The 12,820-nt window shown below is 36.7% G+C and overlaps 1 protein-coding gene across 2 annotated transcripts in view; it reads left to right on the forward strand.

Moving 5' to 3' along the window:
- The first annotated feature begins 4,126 nt into the window (after window positions 1-4,126).
- LOC117963485 (fibrillin-2) overlaps window positions 4,127-12,820 on the forward strand; it is a 94,279-nt gene continuing 85,585 nt past the window's right edge. Inside the window, exons 1-5 of one of the 2 annotated variants that reach the window (XM_058992355.1) lie at window positions 4,127-4,785; window positions 5,537-5,619; window positions 6,573-6,671; window positions 7,252-7,347; window positions 8,600-8,695. In XM_058992355.1, coding sequence (XP_058848338.1) covers window positions 4,616-4,785; window positions 5,537-5,619; window positions 6,573-6,671; window positions 7,252-7,347; window positions 8,600-8,695 — 544 coding nt within the window. In that variant the 5' untranslated portion in view covers window positions 4,127-4,615. The remainder of the gene's footprint in view (window positions 4,786-5,536; window positions 5,620-6,572; window positions 6,672-7,251; window positions 7,348-8,599; window positions 8,696-12,820) is intronic. The other variant, XM_058992353.1, reaches the window with a different exon arrangement.

The raw sequence follows: 12,820 nt of genomic DNA on the forward strand, positions 1-12,820 counted from the left end.
CATATTTCACTGAGGTTAAGTTACCATTTTTGGTTTGAACAGTGCCGGTGTAGCATGGAATTTAATTGTATCATTGGAAATGCAATATATCCTTTTAACATTGTCCTTTTTTTATTGATTTAATGCTAACACAGAGCAGTACTGTATGTGTAGCATTATTTTATACCTCTGAGCCCAATGGGATGTGGCCAGCATTTCCTCTGCAGTCTGAGCAGTTACAGGAATTCATAGGCACATCTGTAAGGGATTACCATGGCATGTCTCCCCACCACGTATTCGATGTCTGCTTGGTGGGAGAAAATTAGCTCTTTTGTTACAGGAAGTGAGGCTATTGATATTAACTGGCCTAGTTCCTACATACTGCACAAGTCACAAAGAATGAATGCAAAAGAACACTATCTAAATCTTAACAATTAAAATAGCTTTTAGTTCATAGCATGTCTTATTAAAAATGGTCCCCTTTAACTTTGTAACATTACATTAGTTTTCATAGAAAAAGGCTTAATATTTGAGGAGACGCCCATTAAGAGTCCATTTAGCGCCATTATTTTACACTTAGTTCAGGGTGTTGCGAAATGAAGAGCACGTTATCAAACAGTGTTTACATCAGTGTAAATCAGTTTCGACTGTCCACGATGGTTTTCTATTCAATTGATAATTTACAAAATTAGTTACTATCGGAGGATAGAGGCAAGCTGGGGTGCTTTGTTAAAAGATGGAAACCTTTTAAAGAGGAGCTTACTTAAATGTTTAAAAGCGGCAAGAATTGTAATGTATAAACCACTGATTTGAAGACATACATCTAGTCAAAATGTTTGGCATGGAATTTTAGTTTCTTTTAGTATTTCTAATTTCAGCACTATTGAGTGTTTAATGGTTATGGGTAATGTGTAAAGCATAACCAGACTTCAATTTAACAGGCTCAACTCAAACTCTATGATAATCAATGAGCTTAATTTTCAACAATGAATATGTGGACTTGAGGTCTTTTTACCTTTCCAGTGTACAACATGTAAGACTCGAATTTGAGAAAAAAAATCAACACAAGCTTTTTGGCCACAAGCAGATGACTGATATTTTCTAATGAGCAAATGGTCGCCCATGCTTAAAAATGTCCCTTTAGGTATTCGGTTCAATTAACAGCCTTTTAGGGAAAGCATTCATTTTTGTGTAGCAGATATTTCATGAGATAATGAGAAATAATAAATGAAGAAAACAACAACAACAGAAACAGTACAAGCTTATTTTCAACACAAAAAGAAATATAATAATGATGCCTCATCTTCAGGCATTGATTGTATGCTCAGTATGGTCAGTTAGGTAATAATGTACTTCAATTGCATAAAGTGCCCTAGAGTCCTGTGAATCCACAGTAAATGCAAAGTCCTTTCAACACATGTGTGTATTATATAGTGTGCCTTGTGCTCCTGCAACTTTTGGGCATCTATAAGCCTCAGTAAGTTCACATATGTACCTCACGCTGTTAGATAACAAACGTTTGCAGTATATCCTGTTTGAAACATAACAGAAACCATATCCTTCCTTACTATAACCTAGAAATGAAAAACAAATTTTCAGGCTCTCACGATACAGCATAGTGTCTGCTCATGGCTCATTATTTTTTTTTTTTTGGCTACTAACCAGCCAGGGAAATCCAGTGACTACTGCAGAACTTTTCAACAAAATATCTGTTTTTATTCATTGACGGATCACTTCCAATACAAGGCAACATGCTAATCCTTCTCTCTCTGACAATTAATCTTCTGTTAAAATATGGTGTACATGATTGTGGCAGGGTGAAGGATGGTAAGAGGGGTAAAATCTGGCCTCCCGACAGGTGGAGGCACTAAATGGAGCATCCCGCTCGACTTCACCAAGATGGAGCATGCCTTAAGCATAGGGTCAGGTTGTGGCGGCCATCTTGGGACACAGGTGTTTCAGGTTACACTAATATCAAAGCCGGGTTAGGTCACAAGCACAACTGTTTAGCGGTTGGCTGTGACGGATTGATAGAATCGTGGCCAGGGATACATCCCTGGCTGGAGGTGGTCTGGTCGCATACAATGCAGAGGAGTAAGGCAGAGAGAGCTGACCCTGTTGTTGTTATGTCGCACTGGTGTTTTGAAAGCACAGAGCCGAGCAGGAACACGGAGAGAGCGAGTAGACAACAACTTGATCAGTGAATGACCGCATTACCCCAAGACAACGGCACGAGAGGACTGGGAATTAAAAACAACAAGGATTGTTGTTATTGTAAATATTTGTAAATAGTGAGTGTGACATGAACACTCTTGTGAAACCAATACACTGTGTGAGTCACTGAAACTCTTAAGACTTGTGTTATTTCTTTCATCACACACCCCTCCCTCTCACATTTGGTGTCAGCAGTGAGATTTACCCGGGTGCAAAGGGAACAATGGATCCTTCAGAGTTTTTAGAGTTTTTACAAGAGCAGGAACACTGCAGAGATGCACATGAGGTCCAGCGTCAGGCGTAATGGGCAGGCTTATTTCCGCAGCTATCCGAAAAGCTGTCACTCACGACAGCTGCAAACCCAGAAGCCACGGTCACCAGGATGATGTCGGTGCAGCCCTAGCTGCTAAAAATGACTCCAGAGGACGATGCAGAGGCATTTCTAGTGATATTTGAGAGAATGGCAGAGGCGGCACTATGGTCCAGGGAGGTATGGGCCATTAAGCTTGCCCGTGGACATTGGACACTGAAGAGACGCAGAATTATAATTCTGCCGGTGGATGGAATACAAATCCCGGACTGTCCACCAGGTGGTTGACCTGGTGGTCATGGAACAGCAGGGAAGTAAGGTAAACCCCAAGGAGTGGTCCCTGATGGGTTAGAGAAAGTGTCCCTACCCCCATGCTTGGCTAAGGGGTGGGACAGATCCACCCCGCCTTCATATGTGTTTCCACCTCCCCTTTTACGTTTCAGGTGCCACGAGCCAGGCCACAAGATCGCGGAATGTCTGCAGATAGACTGTGATCTGGGATAGGTGATAGAACAACGGCCAGCAAGTATAAAAGGGGATAATGGTCTGTATTCATGGCGATACCAAGACATATTTTGTCGCGGTATTGGCCATAATTTGAAGACCTCATTGTGGGAGGGCAATTCTGTGTGGCCACCTGGTCTCAGCTAGAGGGGGGAAAACAATTGTTGAATTTTCCCTCTAAAGTCCGATCTGTTTAACCCCAAGTTTCGTCCTAGGAAAAAAAAGGGACATCTATCAGAGACACCCTACACATGACGTATAAAAGTACAATATTGAATATTGAAAATAAATGTGTGTTAGAGTTGCAGGCATATGTGTCCCTATGTGAAATGACTGGCAAGAACATGATTTTCAAACCAGGGAGGGACTCTCTTGGACATTCTAAGTACTGTATTTGATTATTTATGAAACTTCCTATAATTTAGTTCCAGTTTTTAAAACACACCTGAGTGTGCTATGGGAGGGGTAACACGCATGAAGTACAAATTAGGTTGTCCAGTGTGTATTCGTGAATCCTAAACCTAATACTCAAATTCTAATCCTGAAAGCTATGATAATAATTACATGAATCATTAAAGTGAGTAACACTTGGTATAACAAGGGACACAATTCATTTTGAGGAGTCATCATTTAAATGTCTTTAAAATGTGTGCATTAGAAATAATTATATGTTGTCCTGTCTTTGTGATCTGCAGGATGCTCTAGGAAAGCTTTTGCTTAATTAATTAATTAATTAGTCTATTTATTTGTAACCATTTTGTCTTTAAAGATTGTGATTTACATACTAGCTGAAATTATAAATAATAATTAATAAACTATCACTAGGACTTAGTAACTAATGACAAAATGACTTATTTTTTGTGGGGTTTTTTTGCGTTTTACTCAAGTATTCAAAAGTACCATACTTTTCGAAAAAAAGACAAATAATTAAGAAATGTAATTGAAAATAGAAAAAAGAAAACCAAAAAGAAAAGAAACAAAAATATGAAACGCTAGTTACACAGCTGAAATTAAATAAAGCAACAGAAGAAACACATCAACGACTCAAACGCGCCCCCCTTCCCTTCTCAGTGGTCCCACCCATTCAATGGGATGTACTGTCCCGGGGCACGTAGGTGTGGAAAATGGTCGAACTTTTCTCAGCCCGCCGCCTCCTTTCTCTGTGTAAGCCCACGTGCTAGAGGTTTGATTTGCCCCCACTGACAAGCAGCAACCACAAAACGTCAGATCACATCTGCTCGATTCACAGTCAGAACTCAGACCGACATAGGAGCTGTTTACTGAGGAAGGAGGTGTTTCATATCTATCCCACAGTTTTGTAATCAGCTTCGACCCCGGCTTCATTTCACATGAATTAGTCACTTTAAATAAGTTTTTCACCAGGTTGAGATGACACACAATGGACATGTAACTCTGGAAAAGCAACACAAAACTGTTTTTATAAGACTGCAACAAAATTAAGGAATCGGTGAAGTGTTCTTTCCCACTTAGAGTGAAGCTACGGTACAGTACAGGACTGCTGGTGCTACCAGTCCGCTGAGAGAAAAGACTTGGAAAGGATTTGTTAAACGTTTTACCACAAACCTGAAGTGTTGAGAGTTTTACAGGATGGGGACCCAGTGGGTGTTGAAGTGCTTGCTTGGATGTATTGCCTTATCGGGAATCGTAGTGGAAAAAATATCAGGGCAAAATCAAGGAAAAAAATTCAAACCAGATGAAGAGAAAGAAATGACACCCAACAGAGTGAGAAGAAGAGGACAGCAGGATGTGCTCAGAGGGTAAAAAAATAAAAAAAACACACCTGGACTTTTTAAAATGATTTTCTTTTCTATTCCTTAATGTACGCTGCATATCGTACTGTAATGATAGGTATCATCTATCTGAATTCTTTCAAGCTATATAATCTGAAGTTTGTTTTTATCTTTTGAAGTGTATTTTTGCTCGGTTACTGCAGAAAGAAAAATAGTATTTTTGTTAGCGCATTTTGCTAATGCAATGGGAAAAACAAAATGCAGACAGGAAGGTGATTGACACTTGCATTGTAGTCCGTTTTCTTTCCTAAATTCTCAAATTGGCAAAAGGGTATATTGTGGTCAGTACGTTCTCACATAAATGTTGACCTGTATTAAGAGTTTTTATCACGCTAAACTGAAAAATGCAGTTGGTAATCAAATGCGTGTGTTTCCTTTGGGTGTCATTACTAGGGTTTGTTGCTTTTGAGTGAGGCAAGAAAAAGCTGTTTTAGGTTAAAAGTTAAATAGCATTATCCCTCACAATATAACTGTATCGTAGTCAAAATGTAATGTATTCTACTTAATCTAAGAAATATGAGAAATATGAGAATTTGTTCAAATGATGGCTTCTCCCAAGCATTATTATTATTATTATTATTATTATTATTATTATTATTATTAATAATAATAATAATAATAATAATAATAATAATAATAATAATAATATTATTATTTTTATTATTTTATATGCCTGTTTTTTGTATCAGTTTAGTAATCGGTATTTATATTCTCACAGCCCCAATGTGTGCGGATCTCGATTCAATTCCTATTGTTGCCCTGGATGGAAAACTTTACCAGGAGGAAACCAGTGCATTGTTCGTAAGTACAACCTATTCTATCTAAAGTAGCTATTGTAAATGCAGAACAAATATATATATATATATATATATATATATATATATATATATATATATATATATATAATATATATATATATATAATGTAGTTTAGTAAGGAACAAAACTCATGCTTGTATAGGTTTTGTGTTTGCTTGGGCACGCCATATTATAATGGCTATAAAAGTTGTGTCATGACATGTTCATTTTTCATAGCCTGAAGTGTGAGTGTATGTGGTATTCATGACCATGAGTAATTAAATTCTAAGCCTGTGTTGGGAACATACAGTACATTATCTTTACAATACACATCAATGAGTATTGGAACACCCTGGATTTAAAATAAATCTGGTAAGATACAATAAAAAATAGTGCATGATATCTTTGTCAAGTTAATGGTGGATGTCTAAGGTACATAGTACAACTAATCTATGTACTGTGTATTGTGCCTTTTAAATTCTCCACCATAATTACCATATCTGTGTTTTGCTATTTTTGACTGTTCTTTCCCATTTGTTTCCTATTCTTACACTATTCTTTACTAACCTTTATGCTTTCTTACTAGTCAACCTAGACTTTTGATCTCTGGCATAAAGACTATATTAATGGCATGGCAAAGCTCCTCTTTTTAGTTTGCTTCAAGGACAGCTTACACAAAAGTGCTTGCATCTTAATTGCACAGTACACTGGAGTATGGCCATGGAATGTATGCTGTATGTGAATGTTAACCATATGGTTATGCTCGCTGCATTTGTTTGGATTTTCCCATTGGTGGTACTAGGCAAGTTTAAACTACACCAGTACATGCTCTCATACATTTCTTACTGTCTGTTAAGCTGATCATGCAGCAGGCTCAGCGAGGCAGTCACAAATAGCTCCTACATTTCTTGGGTTGGACCTTCAGTTGGTGCTAATTTTTTCCCTTTCATATTTCAGCCATTTGCCGAAGCAGCTGTGGTGATGGATTTTGTTCACGTCCCAACATGTGTACTTGTTCAAGTGGACAAATCTCGCCAAATTGTGGATCAAAATCCAGTAAGTGTTCAAAATGTTTCTTATAAATTCTTGTTTCACATACCAACAGATCACTGTAATTCGAGAGTCAATATATATCGTTTTTTTTAATAGTGTAATAGTGTAAAGATTTTAAATATTATGTTACACTTTCATTATGCCGTGCTGTGTATAATCAAAAAAAATAAGAGGTTCATTGAATACATTATTTTGCGTTTGTCTAAAATAACATTTAGCCTTGTAGCTATTATGTGTTTAAATTATGTAATTCAGAAACAAATATATTTATTTTTGTTCATTATGAAATGTCTCATAGTCTCCAAGGATTTTGTTTAAATGTGTAATAATACTGATTTGTACTTCATATTTCATTTAATAAATTATGTTTGGGGGTGATCTTTAAAAAGAAGGTCAAATACCTCGCTTTCCTGTGTGATATCCTTATCACAGGCAGTTTGTATGTGCTTTATATTGTATAAGAAAAACAGTTATGGTATGAAATAATACCAGTAGAATAATTGGCCCCTTGCCTTAATCTGTGGAATTGTTTACAGAAACCAAGCCGAGCAGACCTACTAAATGACTTTTATTTCATTTGCAGTTCAGCAGTGCAACATCAGGTGTATGAATGGTGGTTCTTGTGCAGAGGACCATTGTCAGTGCCAGAAAGGTTACACAGGAACTTACTGCGGACAGCGTAAGGACTCTTTCACACAATTACCAGTTAAACTGTTCGACCTTTACAATAACACTCATCACTTGCGTAAGGCTTGAATGTGTATATGGTAGGCCTATTAGGCAGAAAATTGAAATATCCATAAAACTATCAGATTTAATTTTATCAGCAACAATACCAGAAACTAACTAAAAAGTGTTTCTAAAGCAATTGAACTTTGTTCATTTCTGGTTTGGAAACTTTATTGGGTGCTTTTTTCTATTCTTTAAAAAAAAACATGATTTGGAGTAAAGGGCTTTGATAATCTATATACATTTTATACTGCTATTCTCTGATATCCAGTGTAGTATGTACTACGTATGTCAAAAGGTCTGACGTCTCAAGAGGTGATGGGTTATTTGGCACTGGCAGCAGAGTACTCTGAAGCCCTACCCTAGTCCTGGTTTGGAAGCTAGCCCAGGGGATAGAGTGTGTTTGAGCGAGAGAGGCAGCTCTTCTCACTGAGGACTTGTAGTTTGCAAAAAAGCAGATATTTATTTTGTCAGGTAGACTGCTCAGGGACCTCAGTTTCACCTTTGAAATATGCAGTACTGTAACAGTTTCAAGAATATAGCTTTGTACTGCATGATACCATTATGGTTCATTTTAAACATATGATGTCTATAAGCAAATTCTCCTAATAATGTTACTGTTGATGGTAAAAAAATGCGGATAGTATTACAAGTTTAAAGCCTTGTATAGCCAAGTATTTTGTGGACTGTAAGACTGGAAAGATACTGGGTTCCAATCCTATCCCAGCTACAGAGTCTCTGTTTAAACATGGGCAAGACGTGTTATGTGCCACTTTTGAATGTTTAAAAATCCTTATGGCATGACACATTTCTCAGTTGAAAGGTCTGCGTTTGCACACTGAAAACAAATTAACATGGTCCATTGATAACACATCAAATACTCAAACAGTTTAAATTCCTTCTTGAAACCTACTGCACTGGTTTAGTTTTGTTTTAATGAGAATTGCAGTCTCCTGGTTGATTGTAATGAGAACTGGAGTCACCCTAATACCACTGAGTTGAATGAAAGCGCCAAGATAAATAATCTGGCCGGCATCTGATTTGGAGCACATTATATAGACAATTATAAGCCAGGGAAATTGATACGCTTTATATAAAACATTTCATAAATTGTACATGGAAAAATAACTTGAGATTTGACCACAGCTGTTCACTTTTCTTTTTTTTTTATCAACTAACTATAATCTGTGCTCGAATTTCAGCTGTGTGCGAGAATGGCTGCCAGAATGGAGGGCGTTGCATTGGACCAAACCGGTGTGCTTGTGTGTATGGATTTACAGGACCACAGTGCGAAAGAGGTAAGATAAATCAGTGGAAAGCATTACTCATTCCTATGTAGGGGATCTGCTTTAGTTCAAGTTGGGTTGGCACTTTCCAACCACATCTGCATTTCCGCCTTATCTAAATGGAGACAGTGACTGTAGTGTGTAGACACATCATTGAAGAATGACTGCAATAAAAAATACTTTCAACACTGTTGCTAAATAGGAGATCCAACTCTAACTGATTTTTATATCTCAGCTCTGCAGTGGAAGTGAATCCACGATTGAAGTTTCCAGCAACTCTGTTTGACAGTTCTGAAAAGATAAAACCTTACAATCAATACTGCGGTTTGTTTTCTATTCATGTACAGAAGTTACTGTTTACAAAAAGTCGGAAACACATCCCATAAAAGCTGTCATCCTGGTGTCAAGGCACCATGCCAGGATGACACTGGTCTGGAAGCAATCTCAGATTGATTACTGCCTCTTATTCCATCAAGGAAGATGTGGGTAGAAACCACATGCATTCTATTCTATTCTTTTGGTCTAATCCCTATACATGGCAGATGAGCACTTCTGAAGAATTCTGAGGTTGCTATAAAACAGTGCTGTAGGCAGCGGTCCAGATAAGTTGCGTATCTGCACTTTAACATACGCACTAAATTAAAATTTAATGCGTAAAAATGCACAAAGCAATTTTGCTGTACAGCTGGTTTGCCTCCCCTAAAACAATTACAGAATACAATGTCTTCAGTTACTCGGAAACTGTACATAAGAATAACCAACCCAACAAACATTATCCAATCTCTGGCTAGCCCTGTTGTCTTTGCAGCCAATCACAGTAAGAATAAGAAAAATTTGAAGCTCCACAGGTTGAAGCGTAAATATCCCAGTCCAGCTACAAATCCAACTGGAACCATCGAACTACCAAGGCAACCGCTAAAAAAGGTGCCTATAATATTAAACAAGCTGCTTTATAACTCATAAATGCATTTCCTTATTGACTTTATCTGTATGGCTTTATACTGAAGTTTTAACATGTTCGCTGAGTTTAAGAATTTAATGTTAAAATATAACTAATGTAATTAATTTGCAGAGTCAGTGTGATACCTCAAAAAAAATGCGCTGAGCCGATAAAGAACCTTGTAGAACACACACGTGGTTGTATGGTAGTTGCAGTTAAAATGGGATGCCTACACCATTACCATTAAGGATTGTACTGTATTCATCGAGATTACTCATGACTTCAAGGTAATGTTGCATTTTACCCCCTGAAAATACATTTTACTCTGTCAGTGTTAAAATTAAAGTTACTCCCAGACCCAAAACCTTACCTGGAGCGCTGGCTGTAGGCTAAAACACCTATCAGAGCTAACAATAACTTATAATAGTGTCTGGGAGATATATTATAGGTGCTGTCAACTGTTTTGAAATGTCAGGGTTATATGGGATTACTTTTATTGATATACATTTCCAGTAGTTTTGTTCTGTAAAATGAATCAGAGGGTAAACGTAAAGAAACAGATGTCACAAATGTTATGCAGCATGCATACATTTAAAGTCACTGGAGGTTTGGGTCAAGTAGTGCAAGTTGGTATAGGAATCTAGACTGTTTGAGGTTCCAAACAAAACAGATGACAGATAAATTCACTCTGGTGGAGCAAGCAAGGCATATTTGTGCAAACTCATTACTGAGGTCCCTAATTATAATCAAGCTCTACATGTTAAGATGAATCTAATGTGTTGCATGCCTAGTTTTTTGGCACGTGTAAGTTTGCTCTTGAAGGGTATAGCTGTGAGAGATCACCTCCTACTAAAAGTCGATAGATGCAGCACAGTTGAGGAACAGCTGGCACTGGTTTCTGTTTAAGTGTACACCTACAGAATGAAGTCCCATGAATTTATAATGTGAACGGTTAGCTAAGGATAAGAGTTTTCAACAGTTAAACAAAGAACAGATCATTTGATTATAGTGCTGGGACGAACACAGGATTTTCATGTTCAGATATATTTGCTCATAATTTAAATATCTGTTTGGATATTCGTTTGTTTTCAAAAAGTAATAAAAAGCATTATTGTGCTCACAACGCAGGCAGAGACAGCATAGCAGCAGGGGCAGGGGGTCGTGGCCCCTGTGTGCGTGTGCCTTTTACATCAAGACGTTACAATTTGTAACATGTTGAAGTAGAAAAATATACCAGGAGTAAATAATAAGTTGTGTAGGCCTTACTTTACCCCAGTGAATTAACTATAAAAAAGGATGTCAAATAGCAGTTCAAGTTAAATGAAAAAACTATTTTGGTTCTCATGTATTACATTCCACATAACAGAAAGTCGCAACAAAAAATATATAATATATAAAATCTATGTAGAAATCACTACACAACATTTACAGCAAGTTGGGCACTGTTTATAGAGCGCATCCTGAACTCACGTGGAGTGCCTTTACTGGATGCGCCACTTGGGAGCCCTTAAAACTTTTAAAAAGAGGCTCAAGAGCTGCTGTGTTTTTTATATGATTTTAGTCAAAAGTTTACATATCCCAATGGCTTTTTCTTGTAGAGCTCCTAAATTAAAAATTCTTCGTTTTCGAGAAATTTCTAGAAATGATAAATTTCCTTTGGGGTATGTAAACTTTTGACTACAACTGTATATATTAATCTGACATATCACACAGAGCTCTTTTTCATTTGCCATTTTTGAAAAAGTCACGCAACTTCTGGCGAGGTGGTAAATAAGGTATTTTTGTCATTTCTAATGAATATGAATATCTGATTTTTGTATCCGAAAACATGTCAAAAAATATTTGTTTTGAATATTCAGATATTTGTCCCAGCACTATTTTATTATGTATTTCCATCCCAGGTCTGTCATATCAGTGCACACAATGTCAAGCATTAATTTGCATCCAACATAAATCTAATTTTGACAATATAATGGATCACAAATGCATTGAAAAGAATTTACAATTTATTACACTTTCTGTAGTAGACAAGTCCATTGCGGGAGGTATACGCAATACCTCTAGCTTACCCAGATTATTGTTGGCTAAGGTTCAAATGCCAAGCACTTCGTATACAGTTTAGGGCGGTTGTTGGTTTTAACTAAGTATTTACCTTTGATTTTTAAACTATTGATTCACTGGACATGATCAAGGGCTGCATAGAGGAAGAGAGGAGTTAATAATAGAAGATATGTTCTTATAACTTATAACTAAGCATTTTGATTAGATTTATGGAATGTGGCATATATATATATATGTTTTAATTGGTCCCATGTCAAATCCATAGATGCATTCAATCAGTTGAGTCTTTCAGAATGAAGGGTTTTGAGAGTTTATGGTTTTGAAAAAATAGGCAGCATCATTTATTAACCAAACTAAAAGTAAAATACAAATATTTGGAGACAGACTTATTTTATACATGAGAGGAACACATGACTGAGGAACAGGGAATAAAATAAAACATCCTGAGATATTTAAGACAAACGTTTTCTGTATGAGTGAGAAAGCAAGCCAACACGTTTCTCTAGAGTGATGAAGTCATGGCATGAGTGGAAACTGTAAAGCACATTGCCCATAGTGCACTGTTTATTTCAGACACGATAAAATCAGCAACTTTAGGAATAATTAGTGAGACTGATTTCATGTGGCTTACTTTGGAATGGTAGTCAGGAACATTGACAAAACAGATGCAGGATAGTTAAATTTTGGTTATATTTTTTTCTTTCCTAATATATATATATATATTTTTATACATATAAGCAATCCACATGTCTTTTAGCATTATTGTTTAGATCATTGCCGGGAATGTTTTCTCTGTTTTATTGATTATTCAACAGGTGTCAAAGAGAAATGTTTTAAAAAATATATTATTATTATTATTATTATTATTATTATTATTATTATTATTATTATTACTATTATTACTATTTCTAGGTGTTTGCATACTGCTTTTTTGCTGACCACTATAATTGTCTTTTAAAGCTGTTTGTTATTTTCTCACTAATTTAGAACACATGTAATTTTCCTTCGGATTGGCCTCCCAGACACTGTGCTACGATAAAAAAAGTGACTGCATGGCTGGCGATCGAGCTCCTACCAGACTCATTTCCGGGCTGGAGACGGCAGACTGTGCAGTAACTAATGACTGGCAACACTGC

This window comes from Acipenser ruthenus, chromosome 2 (genome assembly GCF_902713425.1).
Source record: "Acipenser ruthenus chromosome 2, fAciRut3.2 maternal haplotype, whole genome shotgun sequence".
Classification (NCBI taxonomy): Eukaryota; Metazoa; Chordata; class Actinopteri; order Acipenseriformes; family Acipenseridae; genus Acipenser; species Acipenser ruthenus.